A 20,272-nucleotide genomic window follows, 5' to 3' on the forward strand; every position below is an offset into this window, starting at 1 on the left:
CACAAAGCCCTGATCTCAATCATACTGAAAATGTATGGGCAAAGCTGAAAAGGCCGGGGCGAGCAAGGCTACCACCAAACCTGGATCGGTTACACCAGTGTTGTCAGTAGCAATGGGCCCAAATCCCGACCAACTATTGTGAGAAGCTTGTGGAAGGAGATCCCAAACGTCTAACCCAAGTCATTCAGTGTAAGGGCAATGGCACCAAATACTAATGAAATGGATGGAAATCTTTGACTTTGCAGTAAGTAATAAAAATGCCTTAAAAACATTCTCTATAATTATTCTGGCATCTGGCAAATAATAATTATGGTAATCCTTGGCTCTGTGCTGTAGATGGCGGGGGGCAGGTTGTATATACCGCTGCCCCGTGTGCTGGGCTCTGTGCTGTAGATGGCGGGGGCCACGTTGTATATACCGCTGCCCCGTGTGCTGGGCTCTGTGCTGTAGATGGCGGGGGGCAGGTTGTATATACCGCTGCCCTGTGTGCCGGGCTCTGTGCTGTAGATGGCGGGGACACGTTATATATACCGCTGCCCCGTGTGCCGGGCTCTGTGCTGTAGATGGCGGGGGGCAGGTTGCATATACCGCTGCCCCGTGTGCCGGGCTCTGTGCTGTAGATGGCGGGGGGCACATTGTATATATTGGGATGGTGGTGCATGTTAATTGTCACCCAGCTTTCCAGGATGAGACGTAGCGGCTTGTCGGTGTGACTGATCGGGGGTCTCTTAGTCTCGGGCCGTTCGTGTCTCTGATGCTTTGCTCGTTTGCTGCTTGCTTTGGTGATTATTCTCCTTTCTTTCTAGATGTTGTCCACCCCGCAGAGATGCCCAGCAACATCCAGAGCCAAGTTCAATCCCCGCGTAGCCCCGAACTGACCGGACAGGAAGAGGCCACGGTAATAAGTTCTGTAGAAATTGGGTCTTTTTTTTATCCCTCATTGTGCGGCTTAGGAGGACAGATGTCAGCGATAATCCGGGCACAAGCAAATCACTTCAGACAGACGCTCAGATATAATAGGACTGGTGCTACCTGCTGCCTCGTAGGTACAGCGGGGGGCAGGTAATCCCCCCCACAATGCCTAGGTCGTATCTGCACCTTTATCAGTAGTGGGTATTGTGCCCCCCCTATAAGTATCAGCAGGAGCAGATAACGATCCAGCTCTATAATGCTGACAAGTGGGAGTCCGGGCCGCACCGTCCTGCCGCTGGTACGGGGAGTCCGGGCCGAACCGTCCTGCCGCTGGTACGGGGAGTCCGGGCCGCACCGTCCTGCCGTTGGTACGGGGAGTCCGGGCCGCACCGTCCTGCCGCTGGTACGGGGAGTCCGGGCCGCACCGTCCTGCCGCTGGTACGGGGAGTCCGGGCCGCACCGTCCTGCCGCTGGTACGGGGAGTCCGGGCCGCACCGTCCTGCCGCTGGTACGGGGAGTCCGGGCCGCACCGTCCTGCCGCTGGTACGGGGAGTCCGGGCCGCACCGTCCTGCCGCTGACACTGGGAGTCCGGGCCGCACCGTCCTGCCGCTGACACTGGGAGTCCGGGCCGCACCGTCCTGCCGCTGACACGGGGAGTCCGGGCCGCACCCCATATCCTGTTACAGATTTCCATCCTGGGTACTCCTGTGTGACTTCCTTATTGCCCCTAAATGTGGAGTGATCTACCGGGCTCTGGTGACCTTGGTGACATTACTACTAGACATGGGCTGTGCACAGGTTTACTGAGGGTCTGGTGTGTACAGTGCTGTATCATCCATCTGGTAATGTGGCGTCCTTGTCTCCTGTCCTCTTAATAGATGACCCTGACCCCGTCAGCCTTTCTGCGAGAGATGTCCTTCACGACAGAGCAGCGTTTAGCCAATACCAGAGACATGCGTCCTCCACAGATCATTCAGATGCTGGATATGAGTGAAACGACCCATCAGAAGGTGTGAGCTGCACTCTGATCAGCGCCGCCCAAGTCAGCGAGGTTGTGTGCTCCATGTACTCAGTTCTCACATAATGTACCACCATAACGTGGCCCTGGGTCATCGCTGCTGGGCCCAATGTAGATCCGTACCAGGTGCCATGTTGTGTGTGTGTGGAAGGACAGAGATGATTGGCTGCCAGACTCATAAAAAGCAGCTTATCTCCAAGGAAAACTCCAGGCATGGACGCCTCGAAGTAGGAGGTTCTCTGGAGATCAGTGACAGCCTTCAGGACGTGTGTGTTCTTGTCTGTGTGTCTATCTGAGCTTATCTGTGTGTATGTCTGCCTCTGTGTCCATGTGGTATGTGGTGTGTCTGTGTCCATGTGGTGTGTCTGTGTCCATGTGGTGTGGGTGTGTCTGTGTCCATGTGGTGTGTGTCTGTGTCCATGTGGTGTGGGTGTGTCTGTGTCCATGTGGTGTGTGCATGTCTGTGTCCATGTGGTGTGTGTGTGTCTGTGTCCATGTGGTGTGTGTGTCTGTGTCCATGAGGTGTGTCTGTGTTCATGAGGTGTGTCTGTGTCCATGTCGTGTGTCTGTGTCCATGTCGTGTGTCTGTGTCCATGTGGTGTGTGTGTCTGTGTCCATGAGGTGTGTCTGTGTCCATGTGGTGTGTCTGTGTCCATGTGGTGTGTGTGTCTGTGTCCATGTGGTGTGTGTGTGTGTCTGTGTCTATGTGGTGTGTCTGTGTCCATGTGGTGTGTCTGTGTCCATGTGGTGTGTCTGTGTCCATGTGGTGTGGGTCTGTCTGTGTCCATGTGGTGTGTGTGTCTGTGTCCATGTGGTGGTGGTGTGTCTGTGTCCATGTGGTGTGTCTGTGTCCATGTGGTGTGGGTGTGTCTGTGTCCATGTGGTGTGTCTGTCTGTGTACATGTGGTGTGGGTGTGTCCATGTGGTGTGTCTGTCTGTGTCCATGTGGTGTCCATGTGGTGTGGGTGTGTCCATGTGGTGTGTCTGTCTGTGTCCATGTGGTGTGTGTGTCTGTGTCCATGTGGTGTGTCTGTGTCCATGTGGTGTGTCTGTGTCCTTGTGGGGTGTCTGTGTGTGTATATGGTGTGTGTTTATCTGTGTCCTTGTGGTGTGTCTGTGTCCATGTGGTGTGTCTGTCTGTTGTCCATGTGGTGTGTCTGTCTGTGTCCATGTGGTGTGTCTGTGTCCATGTGGTGTGTCTGTGTCCATGTGGTGTGTCTGTGTCCATGTGGTGTCGGTGTGTCCATGTGGTGTGTCTGTCTGTGTCCATGTGGTGTGGGTGTGTCTGTGTCCATGTGGTGTGGGTGTGTCTGTGTCCATGTGTGTCTGTGTCCATGTGGTGGTGGTGTGTCTGTGTCCATGTGTGTCTGTGTCCATGTGGTGGTGGTGTGTCTGTGTCCATGTGATGTGTCTGTCTGTGTCCATGTGGTGGTGGTGTGTGTGTCCATGTGGTGGTGGTGTGTGTGTGTCCATGTGGTGGTGGTGTGTCTGTGTCCATGTGGTGTGTGTGCTTCCTGCTTCCACGGTCATCAATGTTTCTTCCCTTTGTTCTGACTTGTTCTTGCTGTTTCTTGTAGTTCTCCTCCGTGGATCTAGAACAAGCCCTTTTCCAGCCTTTCCCTTCAGAAATTATCTTCCAGAACTACATTCCCTGTGAGACATATGAGGTGCCCTTGGTGCTGAGAAACAATGACAAGGTGAGGCCCTGCCTGATGTACGTGTGGTGACTGCATATCATAAGGCCTACACCGTCATCTGTCACGTGTGGTTGTCCATCGTGATCCAGGGGTGATCATCCATCGTGGTCCAGGGGTGATCGTCCATACATCCATCACAATCCAGGGGTGATCCTCCATCCATCATGGTTCAGGGTGATCATCCATCCATCTTGGTCCAGGGTTGATCTTCATTCCATCTTGTTCCAGGGTTGATCATCCATACATCATGGTCCAAGGGTTATCATCCATCCATCATGGTTCAGAGTGATCATCCATCCATCATGGTCCAGGGTTGATCTTCATTCCATCTTGTTCCAGGGTTGATCATCCATACATCATGGTCCAGGGGTTATCATCCATCCATAATGGTTCAGAGTGATCATCCATCCATCATGGTCCAGGGTTGATCTTCATTCCATCTTGTTCCAGGGTTGATCATCCATATATCATGGTCCAGGGGTGATCTTCATTCCATCTTGGTCCAGGGATGATCATCCATACATCATGGTCCAGGGGTGATCATACATCATGGTCCAGGGGTTATCATCCATCCGTCATGGACCAGGGGCGATCATCCATACATCATGGTCCAGGGTTGATCTTCATTCCATCTTGGTCCAGGGGTGCTCATCCATACATCATGGTCTAGGGGTGCTCATCCATCCATCACGGTCCAGGGGTTCTCATCCATCCATCACCGTCCAGGGGTGCTCATCCATCACGGTCCAGGAGTGCTCATCCATCACGGTCCAGGGGTGCTCATCCTTCCATCACGGTCCATGGGTGCTCATCCTTCCATCACGGTCCATGGGTGCTCATCCATCACGGTCCATGGGTGCTCATCCATCCATCACGGTCCATGGGTGCTCATCCTTCCATCACGGTCCATGGGTGCTCATCCTTCCATCACGGTCCATGGGTGCTCATCCTTGCATCACGGTCCATGGGTGCTCATCCTTCCATCACGGTCCATGGCTGCTCATCCTTCCATCACGGTCCATGGGTGCTCATCCATCCATCACGGTCCATGGGTGCTCATCCTTCCATCACGGTCCATGGGTGCTCATCCTTCCATCACGGTCCATGGGTGCTCATCCATCCATCACGGTCCATGGGTGCTCATCCATCTATCATGGTCCATGGGTGCTCATCCATCCATCACGCTCCATGGGTGCTCATCCATCCATCACGCTCCATGGGTGCTCATCCATCCATCACGGTCCATGGGTGCTCATCCATCCATCACGGTCCATGGGTGCTCATCCGTCACGGTCCATGGGTGCTTATCCGTCACGGTCCATGGGTGCTCATGGTCCAGGGGTGACTATGCTCTTCAGTGCAGAGTTTGACTTATAGTTGCTTCTTTCTAACTCTTTCAGGTTCCCCGTCTGGTAAAAGTCACTCAAGAGAGTTCACCCTACTTCCAGATTGTCAGCCCTAATGATGTGTGTCACAAAGTGGCTCCGGGCATGCCATCCACGTTCCGTGTCCTCTTCACCCCTGAGGAGAATAAGGTAATATGGGGCATGAGCTGCTGATTCCATCAGAATCTACCGCTTTCTTCGCTAGAGACCTCCCAAATGGTATAAATTACATGTGAATGCGCCGACACTGGAAAAGTTTTTAATTGCTAACATAAGAGAATATTTATTTTCTAGCACTGGGGACTACAGTGGAGTGCTAGTGTCCCCACGATCAATGCTAGGTTTCCAAAGGGGTGACTGTGGCGTCTGTAGACAACGGTCGGTTGAGTATAATCCCATGTGTTGTGTGTCCCATGGGTTCTGGTCAGGGTCCGTCCTCTGGATCCTCCATCATCTTTATTGCCCCTGGGCTTCCCTTTCCCCCCCATCTCCGGATCTCTGCTGTTAGCCTATTGACAGTATTCTGTATTTCCTTGCTGCTTCTTTGTGGCTTTTTCCGAGGGTCTGCACCTTTCTTTGCTCTGTTTTCATGGGGGATTTTGTGAGTATAGAACCCAACCTTGGTCCCCCTCTTCTCTTTTTCTTTTTTTTATGACCGCCCGGCTGCGTCTCCAGGTAGCTTCCCTAATCAATGACTTTTCTTGTGGCTAGAATTCTAACTCCGCCTGCAGGATGACCAGGTAGCACCCCTGAATCGCCCAGGGTCGGAGGGCAGTCGGACTTTGATGCCCTCAAACGCTTTTCACACTCTTTTCTTAGGAACTTTCTTTTGTTTTTTGTTTTTTTTTACCTGAACTGTCTCTGCTCTGTGGTAAACACTGTTGCTTGCCTCTTCCCCTGTCCTGGCAGAAGCTTCATAAAGCATTCAGATGGATGTCCCAGCTCCCTCACAGTATCGCGGTTTAGTGGCTCCTGCACCTTTCATGGTACTGGTTGGCTCACTTTTGGGCCTATTTTCATTTCCTTCACTTACCATGTCCTCTCCTATGGAAGTTTCCTGCTCTTCCTTAGGTAGTTCCTCCTGTTCCACTCTTCAATTATTTTTTTGCACTGTGACAATTGTCTGCCATGTGGTTGGCCAGGCTTTCTGTCATGATCCCAGTGCAGGTTTTTTAGCTGCACGTCTGGGGTTAATGTCTGGAGCTCAGTGCAGGTTTTGACCTGCACACCTGGGGTTAATGATTGTGGCCTCTTTCTGGTTCTGGGAGAGCTTCTTAAACCCCTGGGAAGCTCCAATCCCTGCCAGTTATACTTTTGCCTTTGGCCGAGTGTGCTGACCCCTGTGTGCCTGTTCGTTGTTATAGCTTGTTTATATGGTTCTGACCCGGTTCTGTCCCCCATTGTGAGTTTGCCTGTTGATTCTGTACTGCGCTACCCTCTCGGTGTATAACTCATTGCCTGTGATCTGACTACTCTCTGCTCGCCCCTTTGGTACCTTTGCAGCTATCTCTGTGTATGACTCATTGGCTACGTCCTGACTATCCTCCCTGTCTATGCCCCTTGGTTTCTTTGTCTCGCAGTTACCCTGCTAGGAGTTCTCTTGCAGCTCCTAGCTCTCTGGAGTTTAGGCCACGCCCCCAGCAGTCACGTGCTTCAGGTCCTGCGGCTCTGAAGTACGCACCTACTCGGCTGCTGCCCGCTCCACAGGTATCTTTGAGCACAGTTTGTCTTACTCAGGACACACGCACTGGCTCAGTGAGCAAGTTCAGTGCGGTGTTCCTGACATTATAACTGGCCTATTTTTTTTTTTCTCTCCTGACTTCTGCAGCATGGACCCAATGTGTGCTTTATCTGAGCAGGTGAAATGCTTGACTCAGTCGCTGCAGAAGCTTAGTTTGGAGCACCAAGCTCTGGCCCAGTCCCAACGGCGGGTGGAGGACTCAGTTCAGGGGGCGCTTTCTGCAGGCTTTCAGCAGGTGGGAAATAGAGATATAATTTTAGTCCCACTCGAATCCCCGGTTAAATTGCCAGATACGTTTGCTGGTAACAAAAATGATTTCAGAGCATTTAAGGAGGGCTGTAAGCTCTTTTTCTCCTTGAGACCCCGTTCCTCTGGGGATGAGAAACAGAGGGTGAGGGTGGTTATGTCCCTGCTTAGGGGGTCCCCACAAGCCTGGGCATTTTCTCTTTCCTCTTCTGCTCCAGAGAGAATGACTGTGGATGCGTTTTTGAAGCCTTAGGGCTTATTTGCGATGAGCCTGATAGAGTGCGTGTAACGGGGTCTACCAAGCTGGGGTACCTCTTTCAGTACCACCCCGTGTTTTCAGAGGTCCGCTCTGCGTTGGCTGGAGTCTGAATGAATGACGCTGGCTGGAATCCCTGGGTTACATGGGCGCGTATAAAAGATCACTGCTTCTCCATGTATTTCCAGTCTGACAACACTTTACTCACAGGACACAGAATATATCACACAGATACAGAGGGCAGGCCAATAGAAAAGCGGCAGGCCAGACATACAGTACAAAAGCCGCAGGTGGCCGGAGCCTGCCGATGTTTACTGTAGAAGTTACAAAGGTGGGGGGAGGGTGGACAAAAGGGGAATGCTGATGCATTAGGGACATGCATCTCACATAGAACCTATTATCCATACATATAACTGCACAACATATTCTGGGTGCTGAGTGGTTCTGTAGCACGTAACACGGCTCCCCTTTTCAGCGACGCGATCGGCATACACAGTGTGATCCTCAACGGATCGGTTTGGGGATGACCGAAGTTTATGGGGTTGGTACAAGTTCCGTTTGTCGACTTAGTCCATCGGCGTTACCGTTTTGTTTGCCGGGTCTGTGGTGGATGGTGAAGTCCAGAAGTTGTAGGGTTAAACTCCACCGCAGCAATCTGGCGTTGTCTCCGGAGACCCGATTAAGCCAGACTAGGGTATTATGGTCTGTTAGGAGGGAAAACTCTCGTCCATACAAATATGGTTTCAACTTCTTGAGTGCCCATACTACCGCCAGGCACTCCTTCTCGATGGCCGCATAGCTTACTTCGCGGGGCAGTAGTTTCCGACTCAGGTAAGCTACCGGGTGTTCTTGGCTTTTGGCCCGACTTGGCTCAGTACTGCCCCCAATCCAAACATAGAAGCGTCTGTATGAACAAGGAAACGTTTAGTTGGATCGGGTGCGGCCAATACAGGGGTATTGGTGAGGGCGTCCTTTAGTTGGCGGAAGGCTTCCTCACACTCTGAGGTCCAGGTTACCTGGCGGGGTTGGTTCTTACGGGTCAGATCAGTGAGGGGCTTGGCTACGCTGCTGTAATTGGGAACGAATTTCCTGTAATACCCCGCTGTCCCTAGAAACGCCATGACCTGGGTTTTAGTGCGTGGGATGGGCCATTTGGCTATGGCCTCAATCTTGGCTGGTTCTGGTCGCTGTTTCCCACTTCCCACCCAATGCCCTAAATACTGAACCTCTGCTTTGCCCACGTGACACTTGTTTGGGTTCAGGGTGATTCCGGCCTGGTGGATCCTGTCCAATAATGTCTCTAGGTGATTTAGATGCTCTTCCCATGTCGCACTGTAGATGGCGATGTCGTCCAGGTAGGCACAAGCATAGTCCTGGAGACCATCCAGAAGCCGGTCAGCCAGCCTTTGGAAGGTCGCCGGGGCATTCTTCATCCCGAATGGCATAACTCGAAACAGGAATAAGCCGAACGGGGTGACAAATGCCGACTTGGGAATAGCGTCAGGACTAAGGGGAATCTGCCAGTAGCCTTTGCATAGATCGATGGTGGTCAAATACTTTGCCCCCGCCAGCCGGTCTAACAATTCATCCACACGCGGCATGGGGTATGCATCCGTCACTGTTTTCTCATTGAGCTTACGATAGTCTACACAAAACCGTGTAGTCCCATCCTTGGGCACTAACACTACGGGGGATGCCCAGGGACTATCTGACTCTTCAATGACCCCTAAACGCAACATCTCTTGTATCTCTTGTCGCATCCCCTCTCGTAGGGACTCAGAGATGCGGAAGGGGTTTTGTCGCACAGGGGTCTGATCCTGGGTCTCAACCTTGTGTTGTGCCAGGCGAGTGTACCCCGGTCTCTCTGAAAACATCCTCTGTCGCAGCCTCAACAACGCCTCCGCCTGCTGTCTCTCCCGGGGGCCTAGATCTTCACCCAAGTGTACCTGGTCCCATGTTTTAGACTGAGTCCTTTCCCCTAAGACATCCGGCAAGGGAAGTCTGGCTAAATCCTCTGCTTCAGGTGCACAGATGGCCACTACCTCTTCAGGGCGCTCCCGATAGGGCTTCAGCATATTCACGTGGAACATGCGGATAACCCTGGGGTTGTCACAATCGGCGACATTATAGGTTGTGTCGGCTATTTTCCCCACTACCTGGTAGGGCCCCTGCCGTGCAGCTTGAAACTTATTCTGCTTAGTGGGCTCTAACACCAGGACCTTCTGTCCTTTTTCCAAAGTGCGCTCAGTGGCCCTCCAATCGTACCATACGCGCTGGTGCCTCTGGGTCGCCTGCATGTTCTTACGTACAGCCTGAGTCAGCTCCTGTAGGCGGTCCCGGAATTCCAGCACATAGGGTACAATAGGTACCCCTTCTATGAGGCCCTCCCCTTCCCAGTGTTCCAGCATTAAGTCTAGGGGTCCCCTTACCGGTCTCCCGTATACCAGCTCGAACGGGGAGAACCCCGTGGATTCTTGGGGCACCTCCCAATAGGCAAACAGGAGGTGTGGCAAGAATTTCTCCCAGTCCCTGTAGGTCCTGGTAAAAGTCCCAATGAGCTGTGAGCTGCGGGTGGTACGGGGCACTTCTAATGGACTTTACGCCGCACAGCTTCCACAGTTGGTTGGTCACCTCTGCTGTAAACTAGGTACCCTGGTCCGAGATAATCTCCCGGGGAAACCCAACCCGTGAGAAAACCTGGAGCAGGGCGGCCGCCACCGTCTCTGCCAGTATGTTAGGTAACGCAACCGCCTCTGGATACCGTGTGGCATAATCTACCACTGTCAATATATACTATTTCCCGGACGGACTGGGTTTGGCTAACGGCCCTATCAGATCGACCGCTATGCGGCTAAATGGTTCCTCCACAATGGGGAGGGGGCGTAATTTGGCCTTGCATCGATCCCCCCTCTTGCCAATGCGCTGACAACTGTCACAGGTCTGGCAGTACTGACGAACATCATATGTTACCCCTGGCCAAAAGAAGTTTTGTGTCAGACGATGCCTGGTGCGACTGACGCCGAAGTGCCCGGTCAAGGGTATATCATGAGAGATTCGCAGTAGCTCCTGCCTATACTTCTTGGGAACTACCAGCTGTTGTTTTATAGTGGGGCTCGTCCCTGTGTGGTGCTGCTCTGTGATCCGGTAGAGGAGTCCCTGCTTCCATACAAACTGTTCCCCTTCCAGTACTCCTCTCCCCTCCTGTTCCTTCCCACGATATCCCTCTATGGAATAAGATTCTGCAGGTGAACAACTGGCTACGTCGATGGTGCCGTCAGCAACGATTTGGATTTCTGGATCACGGAGTGAACTACTTATACGATGGACTACTTGCTAGAGATGGGGTGCACCTTACGAAGACTGGAAAGCATGTATTTGGAAGTCGCCTTGCTACACTTGTAAGGAGAGCTTTAAACTAGAACAACATGGGAAGGGAAGCAAAAGACCAGAAAAAGCCATACACCTGACAAATGCTATTGAGAACTCTGCTAATAGAAGTGGAAAGGAAGAACAAAGACAAAAGAATATAATTAATAAAAATATTGGAGAAAGAGAAACCAATCACAAACTAAAATGTTTCTATACTAATGCACAAAGCATGGGCAACAAACAAGGAGAATTGGAACTACTAACACAGGAAAAGAAATATGATGTCATTGGAATCACTGAAACTTGGTGGGACAATACACATGATTGGAATACAAGACTAGAAGGATACAACTTATTTGCAAGAAACAGACTTGATAAACGAGGAGGGGGTGTTGCATTGTATGTTAGAAATGCGTATATCTGCACAGAGATTGAAGCTTCAGAGACTGGGAGTTCTGTGGAAACTGTTTGGGTAAGAATACAAGGACAGAACAATGGAAAGGACACCATTGTAGGCATTTACTACAGGCCGCCTGTGCAAGCTGAAGATATGGATGAACTCTTTATGCATCAAATGGCCAAGTTCTCCAAAAAATATGACATAGTTGTCATGGGAGATTTCAACTATCCAGACATTTGTTGGGAATCTCTCTCAGGCAAAACTAACAGGTCAAGGAAATTCTTATCCTCTCTTGCTGACAACTTTATCTTCCAAAAGGTAGGGGAGAAAACAAGGGGAACTGCTACCTTGGATCTAATCCTTATAAACAGGGAGGAAATGGTTGAGGAGGTAAAAGTGGCTGGGACCCTAGGAGGTAGCGACCATGCTATTTTAGAATTTTGGATAACTAGAGGCGGAAGACCTGTGAAGACTCAGACGTCAAGGTTAGATTTCAGAAAGGCAGATTTTAAGGGATTCAGAAAGATAATTGGAGGGATCCAATGGCTGGATATCCTTAAAGACAAAAATGTCCAGGAAGGATGGGAAATCTTGAAAAATGAAATTCTCAAAGCACAGTTGTTAACAATTCCGAAAAGAGGGAAGAATAGGAAGCATTTAAGGAAACCAGGATGGGTGAACACAGAACTTAAGCACATGCTAAAAAGGAAGAAAAAAATGTTTATAAAATGGAAAGAGGGAGGCATATCTAAAGAAGAATATAATGCTGTCTGCAGAATCTGCAGGGCACAAATCATATTATCTAAAGCTGAAAATGAATTGAGGCTTGCAAGAGATGTCAAAAGCAATAATAAAGGATTTTGGGGATATGTCAAAAGTAAAAGAAAAGTCAAAGATTCTATAGGATTTTTACAGGATGAAAATGATGAAATGGTAAGACAGGATGTTGAGAAGGCTGAACTTTTAAATTCCTATTTTGCATCTGTTTTCTCTCAGAAAGGAAATGTAACACCAACTGTTATTCACTGTCCTATTAAGGGAATAGAAGAATCCAGGATATCTATAAACAGAAAGATAGTGAGGAAACACTTAGCTAACCTAAATGAATTCAAGTCTCCAGGTCCAGATGAATTACACCCCAGAGTACTGAAGGAGATAGCAGAAGAAATTTCTGAACCACTCTCCATAATCTTTGAAAATTCTTGGAGAACAGGAGAAGTGCCAGAAGACTGGAGAAGAGCAAATGTTGTTCCTATCTTCAAAAAGGGGAAGAAGGTGGACCCAGGCAACTATAGGCCGGTGAGTCTGACTTCTATACCAGGAAAGATCTTTGAACAAATTATTAAACAACATGTAAGTCAATACCTGGATAAGAATGAAGTGATCAAACAGAGTCAGCATGGGTTTGTAACTAATAAGTCATGTCAGACTAACTTAATTTCCTTCTATGACGGTATCACTGATTGGGTGGATCAAGGAAATGCTGTAGATATAGTATATCTTGACTTCAGCAAAGCATTTGACAAAGTCTCTCATACAATCCTTATTGAAAAAATGACTAAGTATGGAATGGACAAGGCAACTGTTAGGTGGATTCATAGCTGGCTTAGTGATCGGACCCAAAGAGTGGTCGTAAATGGCTGCACATCCAGTTGGAAGAATGTCTCAAGTGGGGTACCACAGGGCTCTGTCCTGGGCCCTGTATTGTTCAACATCTTTATCAACGATTTAGATGAAGGAATTGAGGGTAAACTGATTAAATTTGCTGATGACACAAAGCTAGGAGGGATAGCTAATACTAGAGAAGAGAGAGAGAGGATTCAAAAAGATTTAAATAAACTGGAGAAGTGGGCAGTAACTAACAGAATGGTTTTTAACAGGGAGAAATGCAAAGTACTACATCTGGGCAATAAAAATGAAAAAAGCATATATAGAATGGGAGGAATAGGGCTAAGTGACAGCACATGTGAAAAAGACTTGGGTATACTAATAGATCACAGACTGAATATGAGTCAACAGTGTGATGCAGCAGCAAAAAAGGCAAATGCAGTTCTAGGATGTATTAACAGAAGCATACAGTCTAGATCACGTGAAGTCATTATTTCCCTCTACTCCTCTTTGGTCAGACCTCATCTGGAATATTGTGTCCAGTTTTGGGCCCCACATTTTAAAAAAGACATCAACAAACTGGAGCAAGTTCAGAAAAGAGCGACCAGAATGGTGACCGGTCTGCAAACCCTGTCTTATGAGGAAAGGTTGCAGGATTTGGGAATGTTTAGTTTGCAAAAGAGAAGACTGAGAGGAGACTTAATTGCTGTCTACAAATATCTAAAGGGCTGTCACATTGTAGAAGGATCAACTTTATTCTCATTTGCACAAGGAAAGACTAGAAGCAATGGGATGAAACTGAATGGGAGGAGACACAGATTAGATATTAGAAAAAACTTTTTGACAGAGTGATCAATGAGTGGAACAGGCTGCCACGAGAAGTGGCGAGTTCTCCTTCAATGGAAGTCTTCAAACAGAGGCTGGACAGACATCTGACTGGGATGATTTAGCGAATCCTGCTTTGAGCAGGGGGTTGGACCAGATGGCCCAGGAGGTCCCTTCCAACTCTACGATTCTATGATAATGAAGGATCCTCAAGTAACTCCCTCTTAAATTCATCTGGGGTGGCCCAAGAAATGTGTCTGGCTATGGGAATACGTGCAGGGCTGGGATGTCTTACCTGGGCCTCCTCTGAGTGTGATTCCGCCTCCGCAGCTCGAGCTTGTCTCCAGGTGGTCACAGGATAGGTCTCAGCCTGAGGGGCCACCGAGAATGCAGACAACATGGGCCCCAAGTCATTTCCCAGCAAGACGTCTGCAGGCAAATCCTCCATCAAGCCGACCTCAACAAGGCCATCCCTGACTCCCCAGTTCAGGTGAATCCTGGCAGTGGGTAGTCGATGTATAGTTCCCCCTGCTACACGGACTGCCACTGTCCGGTCCGTCTTCTCTTGGTCCTGGACGAGATGAGGCTTCACAAGGGTCAAAGTTGCTCCGGAATCTCTTAGTCCCTGCATACGTTTTCCATTAACCCACACGACCTGTTGATGCCGTTGTCGATTATCTGCCCTGCTGCCTGCACGGGGTCTACTTCATGCAGCACTTCCTCCATCACTTCCACCCCTTGGTTAGTCGTAGCCCCCAATGCTGGGTCAGCTTCGCCTTGGTAGCAGTGTACTTCAGCCCGGCTGAAGGTAGCTGTTCCCGCCTTTGGCCACTGGGGATGCTGAGTCCGGTTGGGCATTGTCTTTGCAGGTGGCCCAGCTGACGGCAGGTGTGGCATCGCGCCCCAGGGGGACTGTGGTAGGCTGGGTTTCTAGCTGGTCCCCCTACAATCTTCGGTGGTTTGGGGCCCTCCAGGTTCATGGGCGGGCCCCTAGTGACCTCCTTTGATCCGGACAACTGCGGCCTCCTGGCATCATGATGTTCATCGGCCAGAAGAGCGGCTTCCTCAAGAGTCGTTGGCCGCCTGTCCCGAAGTCATTCCTGTGTCTCGGGGTTTAGTCCATTAAAGAATTGTTCTAACAGGAAGAGCTGGAGGATGTCCTCCTTAGTGGTAGCTTGGCTCCCTTGTACCCACTGTAGCAGTGACCGCCGTAATTTACAGGCCCATTCAGCGTGAGTATCGGTTATGCGTTTTATAAGTCCGCGGAACTTTTGGCGATAGGCCTCTGGTGTCAGCGCATACCGGCCAAGATCACTTCTTTGATCCGCTCATAGTCCATACAGTCCTCATCAGGTACCGTGCGATAGGCGTCCGCTGCCCGGCCTGTCAGCTTGCTGGCCAGAATCTGAACCTGTTCCTCCGGCTTCACTTGATGAAGGGCACACTGCCGCTCAAAGTCCTGCAGAAAGCCATCAATGTCTTCCTCTGCCTCCCCCAACTGTCGGAAGGCATTGTACTGGATCTTTTTGTGGCTTACTGTTGAAGGTACCTGGTCGAAGGCCAGAGCTCCCCATGCTCTCTGGCTCTCCTCTCTCCGCTCTGCCATCTCCATCTTGGCCAACTCCACTTTGGTCCGCTCTGCCATCTCCATCTTGGCTAGCTCTATCCTGGTCCGCTCGGCCATCTTTTCCTTCAGATCAGTACGCACATCAGCCATCACCTCTCGTAAGATCTCTACTGCAGGGTTTGGTCCATAGAACGCCAGTCTGTTCTTTACCTCCCTCTGGAATTCGGTCTCCTCCATGTTCACATTGGGGGGCGCTGCACTGTCGTGTTCCATGATGGCTGCTATCAAATCCGCTTTTGTTTTGTTGCTGGCGATCAACCCTCGGGCTTCCACCAGATCTTTTAATGTAGTCCTCTTTAACTTCTGGTAGTTATTTTCCATTCATTCCTTTCCTCCTGTAGAAGGGGTATCAAATCCCGCTGTCTGCCACCAGTGTAACGGGGTCTACCAAGCTGGGGTACCTCTTTCAGTACCACCCTGTGTTTTCGGAGGTCCGCTCTGCATTCGCTGGAGTCTGAATGAATGACGCTGGCTGGAATCCCTGGGTTACATGGGCGCATATAAAAGATCACTGCTTCTCCATGTATTTCCAGTCTGAAAACACTTTACTCACAGGACACAGAATATATCACACAGATACAGAGGGCAGGCCAATAGAAAAGCGGCAGGCCAGACATACATTACAAAAGCCGCAGGTGGCCGGAGCCTGCCGATGTTTACTGTGGGAATTACAAAGGTGGGGGGAGGGCGGACAAAAGGGGAATGCTGATGCATTAGGGACATGCATCTCACATAGAACCTATTATCCATACATATAACTGCACAACATATTCTGGGTGCTAAGTGGTTCTGTAACACGTAACAGTGCGTTTGGCTGAGGACAAGGTGATGAGTGTCTGTCAGGGGGAGCACTCGGCCGAATGCTTCTGTACTGAATTCAGATGTTGGGCAGCCGAGATTTCCTGGAGTGATGCCGCCCATCGGGGGCTGTTCCGTAGACACCTGTGTGAACGTCTGAAGGATGCTTTGGCACTCCATCCTCCGCCTGACTCCATGGAGGATGCCATTGTCATGATCCAGGACGGGGTTTCGCTTTGGCCCGCCCTGGTCTGATTGGGGGTTAATTGTTCCGCCTCTCCCTGGCAGAGGGCGGCTATTTAATGCTCACTGGACCTAGGTCCGGTGTCAGTTATACTCCTGCCCTCGGCTGAGTTAGTTGACCTTGTGCGTACGTGTGCCTTGTGCCTGGTATCTTTCTTGCTTGTTTGGTTTTGATTCAGTTCTGTCCCTGTTACGAGTTCTGCCTGTCCCTCTTGTACTGCGCTACCTCTCGTGTATGACTCTCTGCTTGTGACCCGACTTCTCTCTGCTCGTCCCCTTGGTACTGCGTCGCCCTCTTGTGTATGACCTTTGGCTTTGTCTGACCTCCCGTCTGTTTACCCCTTCTGTACCTCGCTGTCTGTACTGTGAACGACCTCCGTTTTGCCTGACTCTGAGTTTGCTGTCTTCTGTGAAAGCAGGACGCTAAGCCCCGCCCCCTTGCAGTCACATGACCGTAGGTCCCGTGCCGGCTTGCTGAACTTCATCACTAAGGTCCTGTGCACCTATACTTTCTGGCTATTCTGGTCCCCAGGGGTCCCTACAGTGCGGGTGAGTCCCTGCTCAGCGGAGGCTGTACGCCGGCGCTGTCAGGATCCTGATAGCCATGACCCAAGCAGTTTGCATGGATCGCAGACTGCGGGCTAGAGGCGTTATGCAACGGGAAACACCATTATTCTTCAGTGGAGATGAGACCCGGACTCTTCCTGTGGCTATGGAGGTGAGCGCTGTCACCTGTGAGGAAAAGGAAAGAAGACGCCGCCGGGAGCAGCAGTTGTGCTTCTATTGTGGAGAATCTGGACACTGGAAGAAGGACCGCCCCTCCTGTCCGTCATCCTCCAAGATGGCGGGAAACGACTAGGTCTGGGTAGTAGTCGAGGAGGCTACCCAGACCTTCAAGTACAATTTTCCTCACGTGGAAAAATGGTGCTTCAGGTGGAACTGGAACTTGGTGATGGTCCTGTTCACACTACCGCCTTTGTTGACTGTGGCTCTGCTGTTAACCTGACTGATGCCCGGATTATGACTCTTAATAAGATAGGAACAGTCAGGATTCAGGATCCTGTTAAACTTGTGGCAATTGACTCGTCTCCTCTTACCCAGGACGTTATCTGTTGCAGGTCTGAACTTTTATCTCTAAAAGCTAAGTTGTCTTCTGCTAGATAACTTGCCTGCAGGACTGGTACTGGGGATGCCTTGGCTTCAATGCCATAATCCTACCATTGATTGGGTTACAGGGGAGATCACTCAATGGGGATGTAACGATAAATGTGGTAACCTGGGACATCTTCTTAACGCAGTTAAATCCATATTTGTGTCGTCTGTCGGTCTGGAAGGTATTCCGGAGTACCTGAAGGATTTCGAAGATGTTTTTTCCGAAAGTGAGGCTGAGGCGCTGCCACCACATAGACCCTACGATTGTGCCATTGATTTAGTACCCGGAGCCAAGTTACCTATGGCTCGATTGTTCAATTTGTCTGGGCCTGAGCGCCAAGCCATGAAGGAGTACATAGCTGAGAGTTTCTGCAAAGGGCATATCAGGCCTTCTGTGTCACCTATGGCAGCAGGATTCTTCTTTGTGAAGAAGAAAGATGGTGGTTTGCGGCCGTGCCTCGACTTTCGGGAACTGAGCAAGATAACGATTAGGAACACTTACCCGCTTCCCCTCATCCCAGACTTATGTAACCAGTTAACTGGGGCCCAATGGTTCTCCAAGTTAGATCTGCGGGGGGCCTACAATCTGATAAGGGTTCGGGAAGGGGACGAGTGGAAAACTGCGTTCCTCGCATCAGAAGAACTCATTGAGAACCTGGTAATGCCGTTTGGGTTAACTAATGCACCCGCTATTTTCCAGAATTTCATCAATGTGGTGTTTTCTGACCTGATAGGCCGTTTTGTTATTATTTATTTGGATGACATTTTGGTGTACTCCCCGGACAGCCAATCTCACTTGCAACATCTACAGACAGTTCTCCAGAGACTCAGGGAGAACCGATTGTTCGCTAAATTGGAAAAATGTTAGTTTTTTGTACAGGAACTGTCTTTTTTGGGGTTGATTGTGTCCTGTGAGGGGTTTCGTATGGATCCTAAGAAGGTGCTGGCGATCGCTGATTGGGTTCAGCCTCGAGATCTCAAGGGGCTCCAGCGCTTCTTAGGATTTGCAAACTATTATCGAAGATTCATTAAAGGTTTCTCACAAGTGGTTAAACCACTCACAGATCTTACCCAGAAGGGCGCTGATGTAAAAAATTGGTCTGTACTCGCTAAGGAGTCCTTCTCAGCGACTAAGAAATGTTTCATGTCCGCCCCGGTGTTGGTCCAACCAGACCCTTCCAAACCATTCATTGTGGAGGTGGATGCTTCTGAAGTGGGGGTGGGGGCTGTGCTTTCCCAGGGTCCGGCCACCCTTACCAATCTCAAACCCTGTGCCTTCTCCAAGAAGTTCTCTTCAGCCGAGAAAAACTATGATGTAGGCAATAGAGATCTTCTTGCGGTCAAGCTGGCGTTTGAGGAATGGAGGCACTTTTTGGAAGGGGCGGCTCACCCTATCACGGTTGTCACGGATCACAAAAATTTGGCATACCTTGAATCTGCTAAGAGGCTTACTCCTAGAGAAGCCCGTTGGTCACTTTTTTTTCACGATTTCAGTTCTCCATTACTTTTCGACCGGGGTTCAAAAATGTTAAAGCGGATGCCCTGTCCAGAAGTTTTGACCCAGTGTCTCCCCCTGAGCTGCCGTCCTCCATTCTTCCCCCAGGGGTGGTAGTGGCGGGGGTCTCAACTGAGTTGGAACAAGAAATTCTAAGGGCTCAGGCCCTAGCTCCGGCAACCAGGCCAGGGGATAAACTGTTTGTTTCAGATTCATTGCGGCCTAGACTTCTGGAGGAGTTTCATGAGTCTAGGCTGAGTGCTCATCCAGGTATCACGGCCACTAGAGAGGCAGTAGCCAGGTGTTTTTGGTGGCCTTCACTAAGGTCCGATGTCAAGGAATTTATTTCTGCTTGTGGCTTGTGTGCCCGTTCCAAAAGCTCGCATAACCGGCCGGCTGGGGAACTCATACCTTTACCGGTTCCTGATAGGCCATGGACTCACCTTTCCATGGATTTTATTACCGGCCTTCCACCTTCCAGGGGCAATACCGTGATCTGGGTGGTGGTGGATAGGTTTTCTAAACGGGCCCATTTCATTCCCTTGGCAGCATTACCCTCAGCAGAAACATTATCAAGGTTGTTTGTGCAGCATGTGGTCCGATTGCATGGGGTACCTCTGAATGTTGTGTCTGACAGAGGTGTGCAGTTTGTGGCCAAATTTTGGAGGGTGTTCTGTATGAAATTGGGCATCTCACTCTCCTTCTCGTCGGCATATCACCCGGAGAGTAATGGTCAGACAGAATGCACCAATCAATCCCTGGAACAAATTCTCAGGTGTCTGACCTCCGCCAGACAGGAGGATTGGTGTGATGCGTTACCGTTGGCGGAATTCGCTTTTAACAACCGGGTGAGTCAGTCCACCAACATGTCCCTATTCCTGATTAACTATGGGTTCAATCCGCATTTTGGGAAGTTTTCACGGGTGGATTCCGGTTGACCAGGGGTAGAGGGGTCCGTTCAATGGTTAAAAAACCTCTGGGCTGAAGTCCAGCGTAATATCTCTCAGGCCCAGGGGAGGTACAAATATTTTGCTGACAAAAAGAGAGCCTCGGGAGACATGTTTCAGGTGGGAGAGAAGGTTTGGCTTTCCACACGTAACATCAACTTAAAGGTACCATCAGCTAAGTTGGGACCAAAGTTCATTGGTCCGTACGAGATTGTGGAGATAGTCAACCCAGTGGCATATAGGTTGCGTCTCTCCGCCTCCTTAAAAATATCCAATGTGTTCCATAAATCTCTGTTGAAATCCGTAGGGTCTGTCAAAGAGGACTCCGAGCCTGTTGTTCCTCCAGTGCTGGTGGAGGGTCAATTGGAGTATAAGGTCGGACATATTGTGGACTCTTGGCGGGTGCGCCGCTTTTTGCAGTACCTGGTCCACTGGAAGGGATATGGACCAGAGGAGCGCTCATGGGTCCCTGCTCGCTCTGTACATGCAGATCGCCTCGTTCGGGCTTTCCATACCAAGTACCCGGGGAAGCCTGAGGGTCCAGAGGCCCCC

The 20,272-nt window shown here is 50.3% G+C and overlaps 1 protein-coding gene across 1 annotated transcript in view; it reads left to right on the forward strand.

Moving 5' to 3' along the window:
• Nucleotides 1-657: 657 nt before the first annotated feature.
• The window catches only part of LOC141077425 (hydrocephalus-inducing protein homolog), a 73,826-nt gene continuing 54,211 nt past the window's right edge, over nt 658-20,272 (forward strand). The window contains exons 1-4 of the mRNA XM_073564355.1: nt 658-898; nt 1,792-1,923; nt 3,509-3,628; nt 5,029-5,163. Coding sequence (XP_073420456.1) covers nt 755-898; nt 1,792-1,923; nt 3,509-3,628; nt 5,029-5,163 — 531 coding nt within the window. The 5' untranslated portion in view covers nt 658-754. The remainder of the gene's footprint in view (nt 899-1,791; nt 1,924-3,508; nt 3,629-5,028; nt 5,164-20,272) is intronic.

This window comes from Dendrobates tinctorius, unplaced genomic scaffold (genome assembly GCF_039654945.1).
Source record: "Dendrobates tinctorius isolate UK_male_01 unplaced genomic scaffold, ASM3965494v1 ptg000450l, whole genome shotgun sequence".
In the NCBI taxonomy this organism is placed as follows: domain Eukaryota; kingdom Metazoa; phylum Chordata; class Amphibia; order Anura; family Dendrobatidae; genus Dendrobates; species Dendrobates tinctorius.